At 39.1% G+C, this 23,642-nt stretch overlaps 1 protein-coding gene across 1 annotated transcript in view; it reads right to left on the bottom strand.

Moving 5' to 3' along the window:
• The window catches only part of LOC121858299 (ATP-dependent DNA/RNA helicase DHX36-like), a 61,449-nt gene that overhangs the window by 16,065 nt on the left and 21,742 nt on the right, over window positions 1-23,642 (bottom strand). Inside the window, exons 3-4 of the mRNA XM_042354626.1 lie at window positions 6,719-6,895; window positions 6,119-6,367 (exon numbers count right to left, since the gene is read on the bottom strand). Of these exons, the coding sequence (XP_042210560.1) occupies window positions 6,119-6,367; window positions 6,719-6,895 (426 nt within the window). The remainder of the gene's footprint in view (window positions 1-6,118; window positions 6,368-6,718; window positions 6,896-23,642) is intronic.

Below are 23,642 nucleotides of genomic sequence, written 5' to 3'. Positions count from 1 at the left end.
TACAGGCGTCAGTCTCTGTGTCTTTTCAGTGGAGGTAACATCTTGCTTCAGACTCTCTTCAACATAAATGCTTTTATCTGTGTTTCCAAGCAAATTATTGGTCATTTTGAAATTTATTTTACATACAGGTAGTTCTGCTATAACGCGATAATTGTGTTCTTGTAAAATATCGTGTTATAGAAAATCGCGTAATAGAAATAACAGGGCTTATGGAGAAAATAGGGTTAGGTGCAGATTACTCGAAATCGAAAAAATTTAGTAGTTAGCCTAACACAAAGGATAGCACAGTCTAAATAAATGTTACATTCATATCTAATAATGAAATCATACAGTAAATTTAACACTTTACCTTGAAAAAATATGAATGTAACTTGATGGGGAGAAGGGTGATTTTGAGGTTGATAACATCAAGCTTCTCTTCAAGTGTTATATCCTTTCTTTTACGATAATCACCGGGAATTCTATCATCAAAATGCTTTTTGGAGATATTCTTCTTTACCATATTCACAGTTAATACCACAAAATTGGAGAAATAGTAAGCAAAAATCGCGTTATAGCAAACAAGCGATCGCGTTATACAAATATTGTTCCGAATTCATAAATCGCGTTAGAGCAAATTCGCGTTATCAAAACACGCGTTATAGCAGAACTCACTGTATTGACAATATATAATGCAGTGCATTGTTGATTTAAAGAAAATTGTCTTTAATTACACCAAGAGAACTAAAATTTTCTGGGTGAAATGGCAATTTTCGGTGAGCTGGAACCAATTACCCCAAAACCCCTTGAAACAATGTAAGTATTTATCGTGTGTGTCTGTGTGTATGCTAGCAACCTTCTAGAACGAATTGTGCTCGTTAACCGAGGGACCATTGTGTGTGTGTGTGTGTGTGTGTGTGTGTGTGTGTGTGTATATATATATGTGTATATATATGTGTGTATACAGTGACCCCTCGTTTAACGAACACCTGGGTTAACGTAATTTCGATTAACGAACTGCCTTCCATAAGGATCTTCAATTCGGTTAACGAAAAAAAATTCGCTGAACGAACTTCTTACGAACCGACCTCAACATGTTTTCGCTTGCACTGACCGGGCAACCAGCTTTAGTATCAGTCCGCCAATACATTAATCGGTTCTAGGGCTTAAATTCCTTACTATTTTTGTAAATATCAAGAAGTTTATACTATTCAATAATTTTAAAAGTTTAATATTCAATTTTTTAGTCATTTTAACAATTATTGAACAAAATTGAAGGTAAAGTGACTAGTTTAATGCGCGGCATCCAGCCTCTTAACACAGCAAACAGGCGTCAGTCTCTCTCTGTTTTCACTGGAGGTAACATCTTGCTTGAGACTCTCTTCAACTAAACGCTTTTTTTCTGTGTTTCCAAGCAAATTATTGGTCATTTTGAAATATATTTTATATTTTGACAATATATAATGCAGTGCAGCGTTGATTTAAAGAAAATAATCTTGAATTAAACCAGAGAGCTAAAATTTTATGGGTGAAATGGCACCATGGGGTGACTTCTCTTCCACCCCAATGCCTTCTCTTCTTCCTTCCCCTCCACCCCCATTCTAAATCCCATCATCATCATCATCATCCAGGAGCCTTCTACATACACACCTCAAAGTAAGTGAACTTTTTTACAATTTTTGTTGAATTTAGGAAATTTTCGGTGAGCTGGAACCAATTACACAAAAACCCATTGCAACAATGGTTTCGGTTAACGAACGTTTCATTAACTAACAACCTTCTGATATATATATATATATATATATATATATATATATATATATATATATATATATATATATATATATATATATATATATATATATATATATATATATATATATATATATATATATATATATATATATATATATATATATATATATATATATATATATATATATATATATATAAAATCAACGACCTCACCAGCTAGGACTCGAACTCTGGACCTAATGCATGGGACCAGGGTTCGAGTCCTGGCTGGTGAGGTCATTGATTATATGTTCAAAGTCCGCGTGTTATATGGACTAAAAATAAAATATATATATACAGTTTTACCCCGCTTAACGCGCTTTCACTTAACGCGTTTTCGCATATACGCGGTGCCTTGCCAAAGCTGAACTTTCACTTAACGAGGGTTTTTTCCACATATACGCGGTGAGTGTCCAAGACGCTATTTTTAGATTTGCCCCACCCGCCACCCTGCCTGACTGCCTGTTTTAGCTCATAAAATTCATACAAATTACCAGGCCAGAATATAATTTACATTGCTGGAATTCTTATAATTTGGTGATCATTTTGAATATAAACATCATATATTTTGCTTTAAACTTACAATTTTTAGATAAAAATTTTTCTCTAGGTAACTATGGTATCTTTTGTCCAAAATATATGACATTTATATTCAAAATATTCCTGGTCTTACAAGGAATCCAGCAATGTCAATTATATTATCCTAACTTTAGTTTGAGGTATTATTTATTAAAATTTAGTGGTTATCCCACACATCTCCTTGGGACGGTTGGTGGGGGGTGGGGGGGAGGGAGGGACCAACCGACCATCTGTTACCGTGTGAAGAATTATTATTTTTTTTTATTAACTGAAGATATTTGTTTTAGCTCATAAAATTCATACAAATTACCCGGTCAGAATATAATTTACATTGCTGGAATTCTTATAATTTGGTGATCATTTTGAATATAAACATCATATATTTTGCTTTAAACTTACAATTTTTAGATAAAAAATTTTTCTCTAGGTAACTATGGTATCTTTTGTCCAAAATATATGACATTTATATTCAAAATATTCCTGGTCTTACAAGGAATCCAGCAATGTCAATTATATTATCCTAACTTTAATCTGAGGTATTATTTAATACTAAATGTTAAAAACTCTGGAAGGGAGGATTGGTGGGGGGTGGGGGGGAGGGTTGGGACTGACCGCGCGGTTGGAAGAGGGGGGGAGGCAAGGTGGGGTACTTTGATTGACAGATAGTGTCGTGAAGATTATTTTTTTTTTATTAACTGAAGATATTTGTTTTAGCTCATAAAATTCATACAAATTACCCGGTCAGAATATAATTTACATTGCTGGAATTCTTATAATTTGGTGATCATTTTGAATATAAACATCATATATTTTGCTTTAAACTTACAATTTTTAGATAAAAATTTTTTCTCTAGGTAACTATGTTATCTTTTGTCCAAAATATATGACATTTATATTCAAAATATTCCTGGTCTTACAAGGAATCCAGCAATGTCAATTATATTTTCCTAACTTTAGTTTGAGGTTATCCCACACATCTCCTTGGGACGGTTGGTGGGGGGTGGGTGGGGGGAGGGAGGGACCGACCGACCATCTGTTAGCCGGCTGTGTAGTGTGAGAGGGGGAGGGAGTTGAGTCCATTATTTGAATGGACATTAACTTGGCGACTGTATTTCTCTATTTCTCTTAAGTATTAATTGTGTGCATGTACCATCATAAAATTAAGATGTTATTTTTACTACAACATAGGTATGTGCCTTCAAAAAGTGGAGTTTGGGGGTCGGGCCGGTTTCTATTGGAATTAATCCCATATGTTCTGTTGTTCACTTAACGCGGATTTCACTTAACGCGGGACCCTCTGGGTTCAATTGACCGCGTTAAGTGGGGTACAACTGTATATATATACAGTGACCCCTCGTTTAACGAACACCTCGGTTAACGTAATTTCGATTAACGAACTGCCTTCCATTAGGATCTTCAATTCGGTTAACGAAAAAAATTCGGTTAACGAAGTTCTTACGAACCGACCTCAACATGTTTTCGCTTGCACTGACCGGGCAACCAGCTTTAGTATCAGTCCGCCAATACATTAATCGGTTCTAGGGCTTAAATTCCTTACTATTTTAGTAAATATCAAAAAGTTTATACTATTCAATAATTTTAAAAGTTTAATATTCAATTTTTTAGTCATTTTAACAATTATTGAACATAATTGAAGGTAAAGTGACTAGTTTAATGTGCGGCATCCAGCCTCTTAACACAGCAAACAGGAGTTAGTCTCTCTCTGTTTTCACTGGAGGTAACATCTTGCTTGAGACTCTCTTCAACTAAACGCTTTTTTTCTGTGTTTCCAAGCAAATTAATGGTCATTTTGAAATATATTTTACATATTGACAATATATAATGCAGTGCAGTGTTGATTTAAAGAAAATAATCTTGAATTACACCAAGAGAGCTAAAATTTTATGGGTGAAATGGCGCCATGGGGTGACTTCTCTTCCACCCCAATGCCTTCTCTTCTTCCTTCTCCTCCACCCCCATTCTAAATCCCATCATCATCATCCAGGAGCCTTCTACATACACACCTCAAAGTAAGTGAACTTTTCTACCATTTTTGTAGAATTTAGGAAATTTTCGGTGAGCTGGAACCAATTACCCAAAAACCCAATGAAACAATGGTTTCGGTTAACGAACTTTATACCCCTATAATAAACACAGCTATCATCACACACCCCTCCCCACGCCCCCCCATTTGCCAGTGAGGAGCCGTGGAGGTGGTCAGTAATGCATACCGGTATCGGTATATTTACTCATAATAATATTTATCTCCTATAAATAATTGATTTAAATTTTATTTTTTTCCAAAGAATATTCAGTAAATGAGTGCATTAATTCTTGAAACTATCGACGGTTAATTACAGACGCTCAAGTGACGTCACTAGTGTTTACACTACACCAGCTGGTAATATTTGATGCCATTACTTGAAGTGAATTAGCCTTATTTTAAGTAACTAACTATAAATAAATACAAAAATTAAAAAAAAAGATCAAAACTGAGAAATAATATACTGTATGTATGTTGTGTTGTCAAAGTAAGAGGAACAATTGTGTAAGTACGTAATATTTTTTCACTCAAATCCTAATGAAACACTACTGGAGAACATTCCTTTGTCGCAAAACAGTTTATAAATTAAAGAAAATAATTACAGTGTGTTTAATATATTACAGTATATTATAAATAAATAAATAAAACAAATAATTCGGTAAATCTATTTAAAGTAAATGGAAAATAAGCAAACATGTTATTTACCAAGACGCTTCCGTCTGGCTCAGGGTGAGATGGAGGGGAGATAACAAGGCTATTTATAGCCCATCTGAAGTGGCGAGTACCCTAATGCACCATAAATAATTCATTGAACATTCATTTTTTGTACATAGTATATTCACTATATATATATATATATATATATATATATATGTTGATAATCATGAAAGAAGAACACGGTTCCCAAGCGCTGTAGATTATATCGTACTCACCCCTGAAGATGTGAATTACACGAGCGCTTAAACTTCGTTTTCTTCTTTCCTTGTTATCAGCATATACCTAGATCACGGCACCTACAGTGATTTATTTATATATATATATATATATATATATATATATATATATATATATATATATATATATATATATATATATATATATATATATATATATATATATATATATATATATATATATATATATATATATATATATATATATATTTATGTAATAAATGTATATACTGGTAATCCTTTTTTTCACTAAATCCTAATGAAACTATTACAATTAGAATACGGTGTGCTGTTGAACCACATGTTGTATAAATAGTCACACCACCGAGACGAGGGAACACTCCCAACACGCTTCAGTGGCGTCACTAGTGTTTACACTACACCAGCGGGTTAATTTGATGACATTACTTGAAGTGAATTCATTTTATTTTAAAAATCATGATGGTTGGTAATGACTACTGAGTCAGTGGGTAAGTGTCACATTTGGGGTACTGGTCTTATACAGCAAATAGAGCTCAAAAGCTACTTTTTAAATGGAAATTTGGGGGGGGCGCTTTATGCACCCCGCCGCCTTCTAGGCCGTGATATACGGTAGTCAACTCTTGAGGAAACTTGTTATCCTTAATAATATCACTCTCAGTATGCATGAAAGGCTCACGAATGTTTCTTCTTTGGAACCTAACCCATTCATATATTGAGGGATACCTGTACAGCCACTATCATAAAGGACTTACAAACTTGTGACATCAATATAGAAGTAAACACTTACCATTATCAAACTCCAGTTTTATAATGGATGAGATACGCTGGTCCCATTCCTGACTCAAGTCATCAGTATACTGTATGGCTGATCCTGCACCTTCCATCTTTGGAGCACTCCTTGCCAAGTTGTTCCCCCCATCAAAAGAGTCTAGTATACGACCCACATCTCTTAATTGGTTGTCATTCATAGAGATTGATGGTAAATTTTGCTCTTCCCTTTCCCGACGTTCACTACCTCGTCTAGCGTACCAGAGACCTTTGTAAAGAGAAATATTAATGTTGACAAGGACCTATTAGTACTTGATACACCACATGTTTTACTAGCCAATTGATAATAAACCATCACCACTACAGTATTTATATTTTTATACACATGAATCATGGATCATACATAGGTACGTATCATAGTGAAAAATCCCTGACAACAAGCCTATTTCATGTTGAATTCACCCAGAAACACTACAGTGACTGACTATCTGAGTGTGCTTTAGGGCTTCGTGGGGCAAGTTGTTATTAGGTTTTATTTACAATTTAATACTGTATTATAATATTGAATTACACAAAACAATTTCCACATGCTGCACATAAAAAAGATTGCATAACTTACCAATTTCTTTGCCCTTAAGTCCTGGTGGTCGTCCACCTCTACGACTTCCTCTTCCCCTTCCCCTTCCTTCCTCTCCACCTCCTCCCCCTTCTCCTCTGCCTTTTCCTCCTCGCCAGCCTCCTCTGCCTCTTCCTCGTCGCCAGCCTCCTCCACCTCTATCACCACTATTTTGGTAGGCTGTGCAATACAAGACAGATCATTACTATGATAGATATATTGTAATACACAATTATGCAGATAAAATATGCATCTATATACACCTATACGCACACTGTACACCATTTCTAAAATTTTCCCAAAAATGAAAAATTATTTCAGAAATCGCATTTCATTTTCAGGCTAGGATTGAATGACCGTTGCACAGAATCAACAGGCTTAGATTCATATTCTAGGATTTCCAGGACTGGGATTACATCTCAGGAACCCAACAAAAACCATCTCCCTCAATACAATCATTCCCTAAAAAGTGTGTAGCTCAGAGAAGTCAGATGCCTGTTAGCCTGAGAGACCTAAAAATCCTGAACCAGTGTGTTACCATGCATGCACTCCATGACTCAGGCAAGGTTAGGTTGTCATGATCGTGATGACGGCTAACCTAAAAACCTTAAGGATTCATATTACGCTCAAACGTCCACAAAACCTTCTGAGTCCCCCAGTGGAAACGTCCCCCGTTTTCTGTTTCCTTGATGACGTCATCGAGAGGCCGTCTTTGTCTGAAGGAAACTTTGAATATAATCCGCGGATTTCGTAGCAAGACGCTGTATGTTGGGGCCTGTTGCCATCCAACACTTTGTAATCAATTTAATTTTTGCATTTGATAGCTCAGTCAGAGCATTGTTAGTGAAGATAATAATAGAGAATGAAACTGAGTTCATGATCTCAGTTTCAACGTCAGAGTGTACAGTAAAGTAATTCATCGAAATAGAAGTAGGTGGACTCCCTGACCTATTTTGAGTGAGGGTGCCGCGGGCATTTCAACCGTTAGTAAGTGCTCGCCCCTTCACCCATACAGGTAGGTCATTCCACTCCGTGTTGTAATTCGCCCTTCTTTAAGTGATTTGACCCAATTAATAGTTGATTGTGCAAGTGTTACAGTAACGTAGTTGATTTGCTTTGAGTGAAGTAATATTTACGTCTTTAACGTCCGCTGAAACGTGATGTCGTTGTCACGGTTAGTAAGTGCTCGCCCCTTCACCCATACAGGTCCCTAACACAGCCTAGGCCATGTCTGTAGCGTGGATGTTGTATCCACTATGTCTGGAGAGATGTCCGCGGTCCAGTAGGATCAGTTATCTTCGTGAGACCTGACCGTCAGACACTTCAGACTACCTATGGCCCCCATAGCTGGCTCGTCTGACCCTAACGCTCGGCCCGCGAGGTGACCCCGGATCACCAAGCCACACACCACTACCAGCCCCCATCATTGGTGGATGAGTGTCTAACTCAGTAGGGCTATTTGTGTGGTGGGGTTATTCCACTGGGATCTTCAGAGTTCGTTGGAAAGTACCCCATGGTGGCAGGACCCCATGGCGGTTGCTTGAGTATCACTCCTGACGACTGAGTGTTGTAGTGGCAGTTGCCCCTGGTCTTATTGGTGCTAAGTTACAATAAGAGTTTATGTGTTATTGAGTATGTCCACCGAGTAGTGGTGTGAGTGTTATTGAGTATGTCCACCCAGTAGTGGTGTGAGTATGTTGAGCCTGAGGGCATAGTACCAGGTTTCGTCTGTTGGTACATATATTCTTTCTCCTATCTCCATTTTAATGTTTAAATAAATATTGTATTTGTATATTGTGTCTATTATTTACCTACAGTATCTACCGTTATTTCTTCCCTATTACTTGATACCATCATTACATATACCCACGAGCCTCCTCTCGTCACGCGACCAATGATTGTAAGTAAAATTGTTATAAGAGGCACAAGCCCTTATAAGGTACTACCAGGTAACAAGTCTCAAAGCATCTTCAGTTCCACTTTTCCTTAACAACCTAACGAAGGAGAGAGGGAATGGAGCCATTCAACATGTACCTGGTCATAACCTGGGATTTCAGGATCACTTTCTCATTTACAATTCATGCACTGAATTGGGTAACTCCTGTATGCTTAAGCCAGTTGGTACAGAAGGGTGGATAAAGGCTTAAAGCTTCACATTTAACCATGAATTTCACCAGACAAGGGTAATGTAGCAAAGTAGTTTCTTCTAAATCTGTTCTGTATCTAGAGATAAACATGTTCTGTATGTAGAGATAAACATATTAACTAATGCCTATAATGCTATTCAATGGATGAACTTCCCAAGGTTAAAGCCCTTGAGCAGTGGTGGGCAAATTGTGACCCACCAGGCTTATGAGTGTGGCTCACAAGGACATAATGTTTGACCATCGCCCACACACATAAAACAATCATACATGAAGCAGCGTCGATTTGATTACAGGTAGTTCTGCTATAACGCGATAATTGTGTTCTTGTAAAATATCGTGTTATAGAAAATCGCGTAATAGAAATAACAGGGCTTATGGAGAAAATAGGGTTAGGTGCAGATTACTCGAAATTGAAAAAATTTAGTAGTTAGCCTAACACAAAGGATAGCACAGTCTAAATAAATGTTACATTCATATCTAATAATGAAATCATACAGTAAATGTAACACTTTACTTGATGGGGGAGAAGGGTGATTTTGAGGTTGATAAAATCGAGCTTCTCTTCAAGTGTTATATCCTTTCTTTTACGATCATCACCGGGAATTCTATCACCAGAACGCTTCTTGTTGATATTCTTCTTTACTATATTCACATTATTTAAATTTTTTTTATTTTTATTTTTTTTTCTAATTTATTGTTTTTTTATTACAAATATTAATGATATTCTTTATTTCAGGGGTTTAGATGCATATTTATGCACTTTTTTAAAATTTTTACAATTTTATATTATATTTTTCAGTGTTAAGTGGTTGTATTTGGGGGCCTGGAACGGATTAATCCTATAACAAACGAATGCTATAACGAACAAGGTTCTAGAACCAATTAGATTCGTTATAGCATACCCCACTGTACCACAAAATTGGAGAAATAGTAAGCAAAAATCGCGTTATAGCAAACAAGCGTTCGCGTTATACAAATATCATTCCTAATTCACAAATCGCGTTAGAGCAAATTCGCGTTATCAAAACACGCGTTATAGCAGAACTCACTGTATTTATCAAATTTTTGGCAATTATTAAATATTTTTTACAATTTGGTGGGATTTATATTAACATAATTTTATATTAATATTTTGACTATTCACTGAATGTTTTAACTGAATTAACTTAATTCCTTAATATATTTACTCACACATAAAGTAGGCCTATATATTTTTATACTTACCTCTGATGTATTGTAAGGTAATAGTAAATAGATACTGAACACTGCCCCCACCTCTCCAATTTTGTCTTCAGGTGTTACATAATATGAGAGGCAGTGCATTGAACATACCATTTCTTGTTTCTTTTGCTTTTATTACTTGAAGTTGAGGACAATTCTATTAATAAACATTTTCTATACTGTAACTCATTATGAAACATTCACCTGTGATAATGTATTTATGACTATTCGTGGGGTCATGGTTTGTACACAGGCTAAATTTCAATCTTGTGGTCCACTGAGATGATAAGAGGGCTACTCATGTGGCTCCTTCACTGGCCTAGGTTGCCCATCACTTTTATATATAAAAATTGTTACACATCACCAATATAATATTATGTATTTTTATTTAGGTTACCACTTAAGACTTTCTCTGTTCTGTAGACCCAAGAGGGATGTGAAAATAAGTCACCATCATTTTTAATGACCCTGACAGCTGCTGGTATGTGTCTGTGGAAGGTTTACTACCAAACAACAACAGCAGACCATGTAATCGCCCATAGGAGCAATTGTGGCTGTGCAGGACAACAAGACCCTCGTCGTTGACGCGATGAGTATAATTTGGTCAAAACATGTTGAATACATTTCACATGTAACAACTTCTGATACATCAGGACACACAGTTTGAATAATATGATCAGTGTACAGTACCAGTTCATCTACGGGCACCATAGGAGGTCACACCAGCTCGTCATCCTCTGACCTGACTGGGCTTCAGCACTGTGTGAAACTTGGTACAGGTGTGAGAAGTTACCTTGTGTGCCTTAGTTATCTCAGTACCTCGGCCCTATAAACGTGGACTGTATAATTATGTACAGTCGGAAACCATATTCTCTAGCCCACCTGGGTCGGTGCTGGAGGTTAGTACAGTGTCCTTTCTGGACGGGGGCCCACACTAACTATCACGAGGCAACACACACAGTCATAGTATGGCTGTATAGATGATATTATGTATAAATGTTGTATATGGCATTTTATACTCTGCATTATCTTCATTATATATGAATACAAAGAAAAATTACCATAGGTTGTAGTTACAAAAGTATGAATGGAAATAAACACTTCCAAACCATCCAGTGACTTCACACAACCTTTACAGCGCTTGTGGCCAGACCACGATGATTCCACCACACCCCATCTATATCTTTTATTTCCCATCATTCGCGTAACTACCGTATATACTCGTGTATAGTTCGAGTTTTTAAGACCAAATTTTTAGGCAAAAAATTGGGGGTCGTCCTCTACATGGGTAATAGTTTTGTTAGGTTGAACCCGTGCATGATGGGAAGGACGAGGAGCAACTTTTAGCTTCAGACATGAAAAATACTTACCATTTACTGCCAGTAAACAATGGAAACGTAAAATATGTACCAATTAGTAATGAAAAGTTGTGCAGTTCCTTCAGCAAATGAAGCTCACCAACTTACAATAGGCTTGTAGGGGTATCGAGATATTAATGTTGTCTAGCACTCAGGATGGAAGGAAACTCTAATGTGGTTTTCTTATATAATATATATAAGTTATATGATAGACAGTCTGGTGCTGGAGATGCCGTGTGGTGGGGAGCAGCTCAGTAGAAGACGTTCGGTGAGTATCGTGTTGAAGGAGGTAGATGTGCAGGAGCTTCGTTAGAGAAGGTGTTGCCTGTTGCTGGCCTCCTGGTTGAATGAAATGTTAACAGCGTGGAGCTTGCTGGAGGAGATGTTGCTTGTTCAGGAAAATGGGCAGAATGAATCTCAATGGAGAGACAGAGCTTATATACACCCGGCAGCAGCCGCCAGTCCTCTATGAGTCATGTTGGGAAAACCCGAGAAGTAGCCGGTGACTAGTTTCGTTGCTAAGATACGGTAACATCTGGGGACAGCTCTCGCTTAGTTGCTAGGGGAGGCGGCACATTGGAATGCGATACGCAGTTTGTAGGGGAGACGTCCACTACAGGCTAAATTACCTTACAACGTGCTTTCAGTAGTCTATGTTGAAGTTCTTAGCACAGGCTAACTTATCATATCATATACGGTATCACAGTTCTCATTGATCTACAAAAAATACCGGTAATAAAAACCTTTTCGATATTTCACACTTAATATAATACCGGTAATCTACTTCAACCTCCTATTGTTTACAACGACGCATCACGCACCACCAGCTGTTGCGTGGATCAGCTAGAAGGTACACGTGTTTTTCGCATCTTTTTCAGTTAAAAAACTGTTACATCACATGTTTTGCTGTTTTGCTGAAACGTGACGTATTTTAATGTAAAATAGGATTAAATACATGACGAAAACAAAAGATTTTACCTAACCTTCCGATGTTCAAGAGAAGTTACTCGTTTTTTTAATAGTTTTTGGTTAAAATATTGTTATATTACAATGGTATTCTATTCATACTGTGTTTGATATAATGCATACACGGTAATGTAATATTTTTGCTGAAATGATGTACGTATTACAGTGGAAAGTGGGATAAAATCGTGACGAAAACAATGACTTTCGCTTTCTTTCGTTCAAAAGATGTTACCGTAATCACTTTTCAAATGGTTTTCAGTTAAAAAACTGTTGTATTACAATAATATTCTATCCTAATTGACTTGAATAAATACTACGATACCATATTTCTGAGTATTTTCATTAAAATCCATCAAAATCATTTTCATTGTCATCGTCTGCAGCACCAAACAGCTTCTCCCAGTCCTCTCCTTGAACAGGGCTAGAGGGTACGTGTTTTTTGAATCGTTTTCAGTTAAAAACTATTACATCACACGTATATTTTACCTAAACTGCGCCTGAAAGAATATATTCTCGGAAATAAATACAGTCAACCCTCACTTTACGCGGTCCCACATTCCGCGTTTCCACGTTTACGCGGTGCCCTGCCGGAACCCAGGATGCTCACATTCCACGGTGCGTGTACCCCTTTACGCGGAGAGTGTCCGGCTCGACGCTATTTTTAGATTCGCCCCACCCGCCTGCTCCCGCATCCTCCCTCCTCCGCCTCCGCCTAGCCAAGCCGCACGGTAAGGTTGAGCAGTGCATGTCTCTGTTGCGTTATCACTGACGTCATATGACGTATCGGACTGTGATTGGCCATGCATCCCTACCTCCCTCCGCTGCTAGCTGTAATTGGTTTAAAGTAATATGACGTGTCCACCCGGGGGAGGGAGGGAGGGAGGAAAGACGACGCTTGACCTAGCCGCGGCAGTTTCATCCCTCCAGGCCACACCGTGTAATCGTGCATCCATTGTTCTGTAAAATGGCTTCCGCCGGACCACCGCCCCCAGAGAGAAACCTTTCCTTGCCTGGACCCAGCCGCCCTAAGCCCAAGAAGACACGACGTTCCTTAAGCTACGAGGTGAAGTACAAGATCATCCAAGAGTTAGAGAAAGGAACAAGACAGGTTGATTTGGCGCGCCAGCATGGTGTGAACGAATCTACAATCCGGACGATAAAGAAGGATGCAGCCAAGATAAAGGAGCACATGAAGATCACAAAGTCTACAGGTCCTTCTATGATCAAGTACTTTCACAACCAGGTGCTTCTCAAGACGGAAAAATTACTTGTGAGCTACTTGGTGCGTCAGGCGCGACGGAACATGGCGGTCGACACGCGCTCTGTTAAGGAGTACGCACGTGAACTGTATGCTGCAGTGTCACGAAAGATGGGAATTACAGAGCCCAAACCCTTTAATGCTTCCTCTGGGTGGTGAAGAACCTAGTGCTGACCGTGCTGCGGCTAGGGAATTTCCTCCGTTTTTACGCGAGATTATGGAGGAAGGACAGTACACCAACGACCAGGTGTTTAACATGGACGAATCTGGTCTTTTCTGGAAAAAGCTACCTTCCAAGACCTTCGTTGTGAAGAATGCCAGCAAGATTCGGGGCCGGAAGATGCAGAAGGAGCACATCACCGTCCTGTTTACCACCAATGCCTCCGGTACCTGTAAGCTCAAGTTATCGGTGATCCACACAGCCCACAAGCTGCACGCCTACAAGAGCATGGACATGACGAAGCTAAATGTCTACTGGCTGACCGCACGTAAGGCGTGGATGTTCTCTACACTGTCCCTCTCCTGGTTTGATGACTGTTTCGATCCCGATGTAAAGAAATTTTGTGAGCAACAGTATGTGCCATTCAAGATTTTGTTGCTGCTAACCCAAAGCACCAGGACACTCGCCCCTACTGTTAGATCGTCACCCCAACGTAAAAGTGGTCTTCCTTCCTCCCAATACTACGTCTATATTACAGCCCATGGACCAAGAGTTAATCTTTAATGTAAAAGCTGCATTCTCAACAAAAAAATTCAAGCTCCTGAACGACTACACCAACACCAGGGAAGAGTTGCTTAACCTGAGTGACACCACCACCGATAGCAAGATCGAAGAAGACGAGGATCAACAGTTGGCAGAGCAAAAAATACTTTTCAAACAATTCTGGAGAGTATTTAACATCAAGAAAGCTGTGGACTTCTTGGTGGAGGCATGGGATCAGCTGTCTGTAGCAACTGTCCGTCACGCATGGAGACGTGTTGCAAGGCATTCCGGGCGTAAGGTAGAGTCAATCTGTGACTGGTGAGGTTCAGACTGTTGCAGTAGCAGTGGACCTTGCCAGAGAAGCTGCGCAGAGTGTTACAGCTGCAGGCTTCTCCGAGACCACCAACGACGACATCCTGGAGGTGATAATGGAACCTGATGTGACTACCGACGAGATGGTAGATGATGATGACGTCAGTGAAGAGGCAGGTGGCGCGTCATCCCAAGAAGAACACCGCTTATCCCATAGTAATGTTAGGGGTGCCATCGAGTGTGTTGAGAAAACCAAGCTCCTCCTTTCCGACGACCATGACGCAAACAGGTATGAAATCTTCACTACCCAGCTGTTGCAGACTATGGAGCCATACTTCAAGGTTTATCATGACAACATAAACACCAGCCGTCAGCAAAGCATAACAGAGTTCTTCGCCCGCAACCCACCACAGCCAGCCCAAGCCAGTGATAGAGGCAGAGGTAAAGACAGTGAAGATGACTTTGAGGGATTTGTCAGGGAGGCCCTGACAAGTGTGGATGACAGTGATGGTGACTCACCTGAGGGCCCGTAGCCTGCCCTCTACCTCGGAACCAGCCTCCATCCCCGTATGCCGACCCATCTCTTCTACTAACGTAAGTGTTCAACCTAACTTTTAGTTTTCCTAACCTAACCTTTATTTTTCCTAACTTAACCTTTATTTTTCCTAACCTAACCTCTTCTATATTAATTGTTTGTGCATACCATCATAAAGTTAAGATAAAATTTTTACGACAACATAGTTGTGTGTCATCAAAAAGTGGAGTTTGGGGGTCGGCCCAGTCTCTATTTCAATTAATCCCATATGTTATGTTGTTCACTTTACGCGTTTCTCACTTTCCGCGGTACCCTGTGGGTTATATTAACCGCGTAAAGTGAGGGTTGACTGTAGTAGTTTTGCTGAAACGTGATGTATTTCAATGTAAAATAGGATAAAATACATGACGAAAACAAAAAACTTTACCTAAGCTTCCGATGTTCTTGAGATGTTAATCGTTTTTTTAATAGTTTTCGGTTAAAATTCTGTTATATTACAATGATATTCTATTCATACTGTGCTTGATATAATACATTCACGGAAATGTAATATTTTTTCTGAAATTACGTACGTATTACAGTGGAAAGTGGGATAAAATCGTGAGAAAAACAATGACTTTCGCTTTCTTTCGTTCAAAAGATGTTACCGTAATCGCTTTTCGAATGGTTTAGTTAAAAAACTGTAGTATTACAATATTCTCTCCTAATTGACTTGAATAAATACTTGAATGGAAATATACAATATTTTTGTTGAAACTACCTGCGTTTCAGTGTAAAGTGTCGTAATAATAAATGGTAAACAATTTGTCTTCGGCACTCGGTGTTCCAGGCACGGCGAGCCTCAGTTTATAGGACGTAGAGCGTTCTTAGTGAAGGTTTTGCTGTTCCATTACCCTCAAAAACTTGGGTCGAACTATAAACGAGGAATATCGTAAATTAACGATTTCTTGGTCAAAAAATCAGGGTCGACCTATAAACGAGGGGGGGTTATAGACGCGTATATACGGTATATGAAAAATTGTGTTTAATTTAACTACATATTTCAAAAACCTTAAATTACATGTGGATCAGTCACCCTTCATTTGACACACTTATAGTGTAATACTTTGACCATCCCACCTGGGCACATGGAGGCCCACGTTAACTCTCACGGGGCAACATACGCACGAACACACAAGTTATGATATGAACCCTTCCATGCTTCACTATACAGTGAGTTCTGCTATAACGCGTGTTTTGATAACGCGAATTTGCTCTAACGCGATTTATGAATTCGGAACAATATTTGTATAACGCGAACGCTTGTTTGCTATAACGCGATTTTTGCTTACTATTTCTCCAATTTTGTGGTATTAACTGTGAATATGGTAAAGAAGAATATCTCCAAAAAGCGTTCTGATGATAGAATTCCCGGTGATTATCGTAAAAGAAAGGATATAACACTTGAAGAGAAGCTCGATGTTATCAACCTCAAAATCACCCTTCTCCCCCATCAAGTTACATTCATATTTTTTCAAGGTAAAGTGTTAAATTTACTGTATGATTTCATTATTAGATATGAATGTAACATTTATTTAGACTGTGCTATCCTTTGTGTTAGGCTAACTACTAAATTTTTTCGATTTCGAGCAATCTGCACCTAACCCTATTTTCTCCATAAGCCCTGTTATTTCTATTACGCGATTTTCTATAACACGATATTTTACAAGAACACAATTATCGCGTTATAGCAGAACTACCTGTAATTACCATGTTATGTTCATCGTGCTCTGTATCTTGGTAACTAGTCATAGTATTAGTGTTATTAGCATAATATTGTAACTTTTGCCATTCAGTTATTGTTGTACATCTTGGACAGGAAGGATACATAAATTGTAATATCAAGTGTATGGTTCGCTCAAAGCCACCCCCAAGTCAGACAACGCGTCACACAAAGTTACACTGTGCGTGTGTTCTGTAACATTAAACTTCATCCTTAGTAGGTAAGATTATTCATAAAGAGGTTTCTCCCATTAGTCATTGTGAGCATCGTCCCAGAGCACATTGTTTCCATCAAAACCATGGTTCATCCTTATTTCCCTTCTTCGTGTAACTATATCCATATGGCTAAGTGCTTGCTTTTCATTTCTTTATTTACCAAAATAATGTGAATCAGCTACTCGTTATTTAACACATACACGCACTTAGAGCATCAAGATTGTTTTGTAGGCATGACTATTGGTTAATTGAAACCCCAAAAATATTTTTCACATTTATTATGCATAAACATTGTAAACATATCAATGTGATTATTGTAGTATATAACATATTTAATGTCTGGACAGATTCCCAAGAGTTATGCATATTAATGCATAGATTTTGTAAGCATATTTATGTGAAGTGACGTAAAACCACATGGTAAAATCCTGGACAAATTCCCGAGAGTTAGGAAACGAAGTCTATGTGGACCCAACGAGGTTACACCAGAGAGCTAACTCCCCCGCCACCCCCTACAAGGCATCGTCGTGGGCGGAGATTTGATTCTTGACCATAGGTTAATACCGTGTCCAACCTCCATCTGCTGCTATAACTTCATGCAATCTGGTGGGCATGGAATCTACCAGATTGCTGCAGATGTTCGGCCTCCTTCTTATTCCCTCCCACACATTATGTGCGTGTGTCCTCACTGCCTCACTCGTTTTCTCCTCAACATCCCATTCAACAACCATATGCGCACATAGATTTTCTATTGGATTACAATCGGCTCCTTTAGGGGGCCAGTCCAATAAAATAATCTGCAAGTGCGCCTCAAACCAACGCTTGACTGCCCGACTTGTATGCATTGGACTGCGGTCTTGCACCATACATATAGGCTGTGGGTCTGGGATGGCTATGTGTATGTTTATTTGAGTGCCCCGTCATAGGAGTCCGTTTTCTCTCACTTCAGGATGCCTGAGTCGTCCGTTTTCTCTTAATCTTAGCGTGCACCAGACTTTGTTATTCCTTAGTAGTGACACAGAATTTGATATTGCAACTGGGGTTGCAATTGTTGAGACAACTTAGGTATGTCTGGTTACAGTTGGAATATTCAAGATCCATTGTGAGTGATGTTTAAAGCTTCAACTGTCTTTATGGTTGGTAAAACTTGTCAAGTCTGTCAGTCCGAGTGGCATGTGTGAGGCCTTGTGTTTGTACAACCGCTAAATATATAAATATATAATGTTATGGTAATTATCAGAAACACACATAGGCATGACTAGGCTTATTACAAAGTGATGAAAATTATACGATCAATACTGTACAGTGGGTAGTCCACAAAACATGTAGACATGTCTCTTTATTTGAGTGCCCCGTCATAGGAGTCCGTTTTCTCTCACTTCAGGACGCCTGAGTCGTCCGTTTTCTCTTAATCTTAGAGTGCTGTGCACCAGACTTCGTTATTCCTTAGTAGTGACACAGAATTTGAAATTGCAACCCCTATTGCAACTGGGACAATCCCAGAACCAGAAATTTGATACGGACAGTTCAGATTTCGTCCGATTTATCCGAAATCCAGATTAAAGGGGTCCGAATTAACGAGGGTCGACTGTACTTCTTCCAATATTTACGTAGGAGGAACTCGCAGGACTAATGAAGGAACCTGTGTATAAAAATCCTACTGGAATAAGGGCCATGAGGTGCATTATCAAGAACTCCAGGGGTGATGAATTTGAAATGGTTAACTTATTGGTCAGGTTGATCTATGAAGCCAACTCGCAACTCTCTATACTAAATTCAAGGTGAAACGAGTAACACGAACGCTTAGGTTCATTTCATGGAGCATCCGGTAGTGTTAACCACAGAATTAATGACCTACAATGGTTTGTTAAAGTTTTTAACACTAATGCAATTGGTTTACAAGAACCTTACACTTCCAGTACTCAAAAGAAAGCTGCACCCAGGATAGCTGGGTTTACAGCATACAATAGTGGAGCAGGAAGTGGCCTGCTCACTTATGTAAAGAATGGTCTGGTCTGTAAATGGATCAAAACTCACAATGATGAAAGTATTCACCATCAACAATTTACAATAAAGACAGCAAACAGTCAATTTTCACTGTATAACATCTATGTTCGGAGTAATGAGCTGCGAGCGGAAATGTTACCAAAGCCATCAGGTAACAATGCTATGCTGTGTATGGGTGACTTTAACTCTCATCACACTGTCCTCGGTGATGTCCAGTGTAACTATAATGGGAGGGTGTTCGTGAATTACATCAATAATCATATCACTGTATACGATACAGACAAAGTGACACATCTGATGGGGGACAGACTTGATTATGTGATTGGGTATAACCTAGTAGACAGTAATGTCAAGGCTAAGGTCATCTCAGACCACCTAGTCAGTGATCATTATGCAATACTTACTGAATGCACTGTTGCTGATGTCAAGTGTGAACCCCATCCTAAGCTCAGAATTCACATCCCAGATAATCTTAAACTGCACTTTAAGGCCTACATCCACAGATGGTATGCTGGATATACACCTGGCTCAGTGAATGAATTTTGCTATGATCTTGTAAATGTCATTACCACATATTATACCACCTGGGTTAAGTCAAGAAGGAAGGGGGGCAGCACTAAACCACCACTGTGGACACATGACCCCATCCTCAACAAAGGAGAGAAGGTAAAACAGCTTGCCAACACTTATAAGCAAAATAAAACTAGTGATAACCTCCTGGCATTCCTCAAAGTTAACAGAGAATCTGGTGAACTCAAAGGTTAGGCGAGAAACACCTACTTGGAACAATTCTTACAGGGGATTAATAGAACAACCACTCTAGCAGAAGTGTGGAACAAAATTAGAGCCATTCCCAAGTCACCCACCCCAGTCCAACTTCATCACAGCCCTGCAGAATATGCTGACATGCTATTAGACCAATGGTCTAGTGTGTCACGAATCACTTCCCTGCCTCCTGACATACAGCAATATCTTAACACCACACGCATTAATAGGGGTTTCAATATTGAAATAGCCTGTTCCTCACCAGACCTTACCAACCAGTTTTCTATAATGCACCACGAACTAACAACAGCACTAATAAAAGGTGAATCATCCTCCCCTGGTGAGGATGACATAACCTATAACACCCTGAGATTGTTAAATGATGTCCCTAACCATCCACTGCTTGACCTGTATCAAATGAGCCTCACACAGGGTATTCTGCCTAAGACATGGACTCATGGAAACATAGTACCAATCCCTAAAGCTAACTCTCCAAATTTCACTCACATCCTGTATGTGTAAAGTCCGAGAAGGGAGTTGTTCTTAACCGTCTCATGTTTCAAGTCAAAGACAAACTGGCCCCTAATCTGTATGGGTTCATGCTCGGGCGTAGCACACAGACATGCTTTGCAGAATATCTTGTTCACTCAACAGATAAGACACAAACAGCCTTCATAGACCTTAAATCAGCTTTTGATGTAGCTAATAGAGACATTATACTTGAGTAACTAGAGAATTTTGGCATCCAAGGTAACCTCCTGACATGGATAAAGGGTTATCTGTCCAACTATGCCAGTGTTCTGTTTAGGGGGGTCAAAAGTGCCAGAATAAGATCATTTGAGCTTGGCACGCCTCAGGGAGGAGTGTTAAGTCCTATGCTCTTTAATATACTGATGCACAAACTTATTGCTGACATTCCAGTTCAGCCAAACGAGGCTGTAATATGCTATGCTGATGATATCTGCATTATGACACAGACCAAGCTCAGGCTCCAAGCCTTGCTGGATGTATTTGCTCGGAGGACTGTGGGATGTGGTCTCATAATATCTGATGACAAAACGAGGGTCCTCAATCTTCGTCCTGCTCACCCTCTGCATCTAGACTTTAACATTAACAGCATGCCCTTGGAACTATGTAGCTCCTATAAATATCTTGGAATTTGTGTGAATGATGCAAACTTTGTCAGCAACCTTCGTGACAAACTAATGCAGAGCATTAAACCCCTCAGAACCCTTGTTGGCAAGGGCTATGGAATTAACATCACCTATGCTCGTATTTTCTATCTTCACTTCCTTCGTTCTGTAGTTGACTATCATGCTCTCCATCTTGTGACTATTCCGCCTAAACAACTCAACAGCCTTGAGGTAGTGCAAAATAAAGCCATGCGCATCATTCTAGGATGCCCAAAATCAACCAGAATTGTAAACATGAGGAAAGAGCTCAGACTGCCCTCCCTATCTGAGAGGATAGCTCTACTTAATACCATGTTTTGTGTCAAAGTTTTGAAGAACAATGGTCCCCAAACTACAGCTCAAACTGAGTTGATGTTCTATCTAAGTAATCCCAACTATCTCGCCGACCTTCCACAAAAGACTCTTTGGGGCGTGGCTTCATAAAAGTGTTGCAGATCTCTTGAAACTGAATGTCCCAATCACCCCAGACGAACCCATTAATGCCATTCCTCCTTGGCTGGATATATCAGTTCCTATTTATTACACTCCTGTTGGTAGTAAGCAAATGTTAAACACCGATGTGATGAGATGTGTCACACTAGAAACTATTAACAAACACATAGAGAGTATTAAATCAAGTGAATGTTATGCTTTTACTGATGGTTCTGTGCAGACAAACACAGGTAGAACAGGCTGTGCAATTGTAATATATAAAGAAAAAGAGATGATAGTGTCAAACAAGGAAAGGCTGAACAACTGGGCCAGCACAACACAAACTGAACTAACTGGAATCTACTTAGCCACAGACTACCTCAAAGAAAATGGAGGTGGGGTGATATTCTGTGACTCTCAAAGTGCTTTGAAATCAATGAACAGCCCGTCAGGTTCGATGTCTCAAGTTATATGTGATATTAAAAGAAATGCCAATGAGAACAACTGTCATATCGAATTTGTGTGGATTCCGTCCCATGTTGGAATTAGCTATCATGACCGTGATGATAGACTGGCCAATGAGGCATGTAATAAAGAAAACGTTGACCATGACCTTGGCCAGTCAGAATCATGAGCTCTGATCTAGAAGAACTGAGAAATGCAGAGAGACCTGGCAGTTGTAGCATTAGTAAATATGACAAATTTTGATGAGAGGTAATGGTATGGCCAGCATAAGGACAGAACCAGACAATGTGATGTAGTCGCGGCCAGAATTAGGCTAGGATACAGACACATCTGGCAAGTTAGTCATGCTGTACCCATACCGGAACACTCAGCATGTAAACTTTGTGATAAACCTTTAAAGCATACACTTGAACACTGTATTATTGAATATGACACTGTGAGGCGATGAACAGTACAACACTGTCTCACTGGCCTCCCCCTATTGGCTGGCTAACATACCACTAATGGAAAATATATGTCCCAGTCATGGCTCGCCGGGTGCCTTATCTCCAGTAAAACAAACTTTGGAGTTGGTTGCGAGGGTGAGCCTAACGCAACCCATGACAGGTTCTATGTTTACAATCATTTCCAGTGGAGTAAATATCAAGAAAGTTGTGCTCTTGAATATTTTTGCTTTTTTTTTTAAATGTTGGTCATTCTGAAATTTAGTTAACATATTGATAATATATACAGTACAGGGAACAGTTTTTGTGTGCCCTTCAGCTGATCGAATCACCCACCAACACTTCTCAGTTCAACTTTGTTTACTGTGGAGTGAACATCGAGTTTGTTGGTCTCTTGAATATTTTTGCATTTTTACACTGAAATTATTGGTCATTCTGAAATTTAGTTAACATACAGTTTGTCCCGACTTACGACGGGGTTAGAGACCCAAATCCAGGTCGTAAGTTGAAATGGTCCCAAGTCAAAAATGCTTAAATAATACGTAGAAAATCTAAAATGGGTGTCTCTTTTTCTTCTCAGCACCACAAAACTCTCACTTTTATGCTTGCCAGCCATTTTAAAGTAAATTACAAACGAAAGTTTTGTCAGTACACAGCGCAATCACTGACGTTGGGACTCGAAAATACGTAATTTGACAAAATTTTGGTACGACTGAGGTGGTCGTATGTCCGGGTGGTCGTAAGTCGAGTAGGTCGTAAGTCGGGGAGGAGCTGTATTGATAATATATAGTGCAGTGTTGATTTTATAAAATAATCTTGAATTACACCTACTGAACTAAAAATTTTATTGATGAAATTACTGCATCAAGCATGGGTCCCCTGAAAGGTGATTTCTCCTCCATCCCCACTTCCTTCTCTTCTCCCTTCTCCTCCACACCCACTTCTAATTCCCATCATCATCAACCAGGAGCCTTCTAGATACACACCTCAAAGTAAGTGTACTTTCCCGCATATTTTATTTTTACTTTGTATGTACTTTTCTGTGAGCTGGAACCAATAACCCAATATCCCATTGAAACAATGGATTCGGTTTGCGAAATTTTCGGTTAACGAACGACCTTCTGGAATGAATTGTGTTCGTTAACCGAGGGACCACTGTATATGCA

The sequence above is a fragment of the Homarus americanus genome, unplaced genomic scaffold (assembly GCF_018991925.1).
Source record: "Homarus americanus isolate GMGI-L3 unplaced genomic scaffold, GMGI_Hamer_2.0 scaffold57980, whole genome shotgun sequence".
In the NCBI taxonomy this organism is placed as follows: domain Eukaryota; kingdom Metazoa; phylum Arthropoda; class Malacostraca; order Decapoda; family Nephropidae; genus Homarus; species Homarus americanus.
The sequence above is the reverse complement of the archived record's forward strand: the minus strand, read 5'-3'. Positions and strand labels throughout refer to the sequence as shown.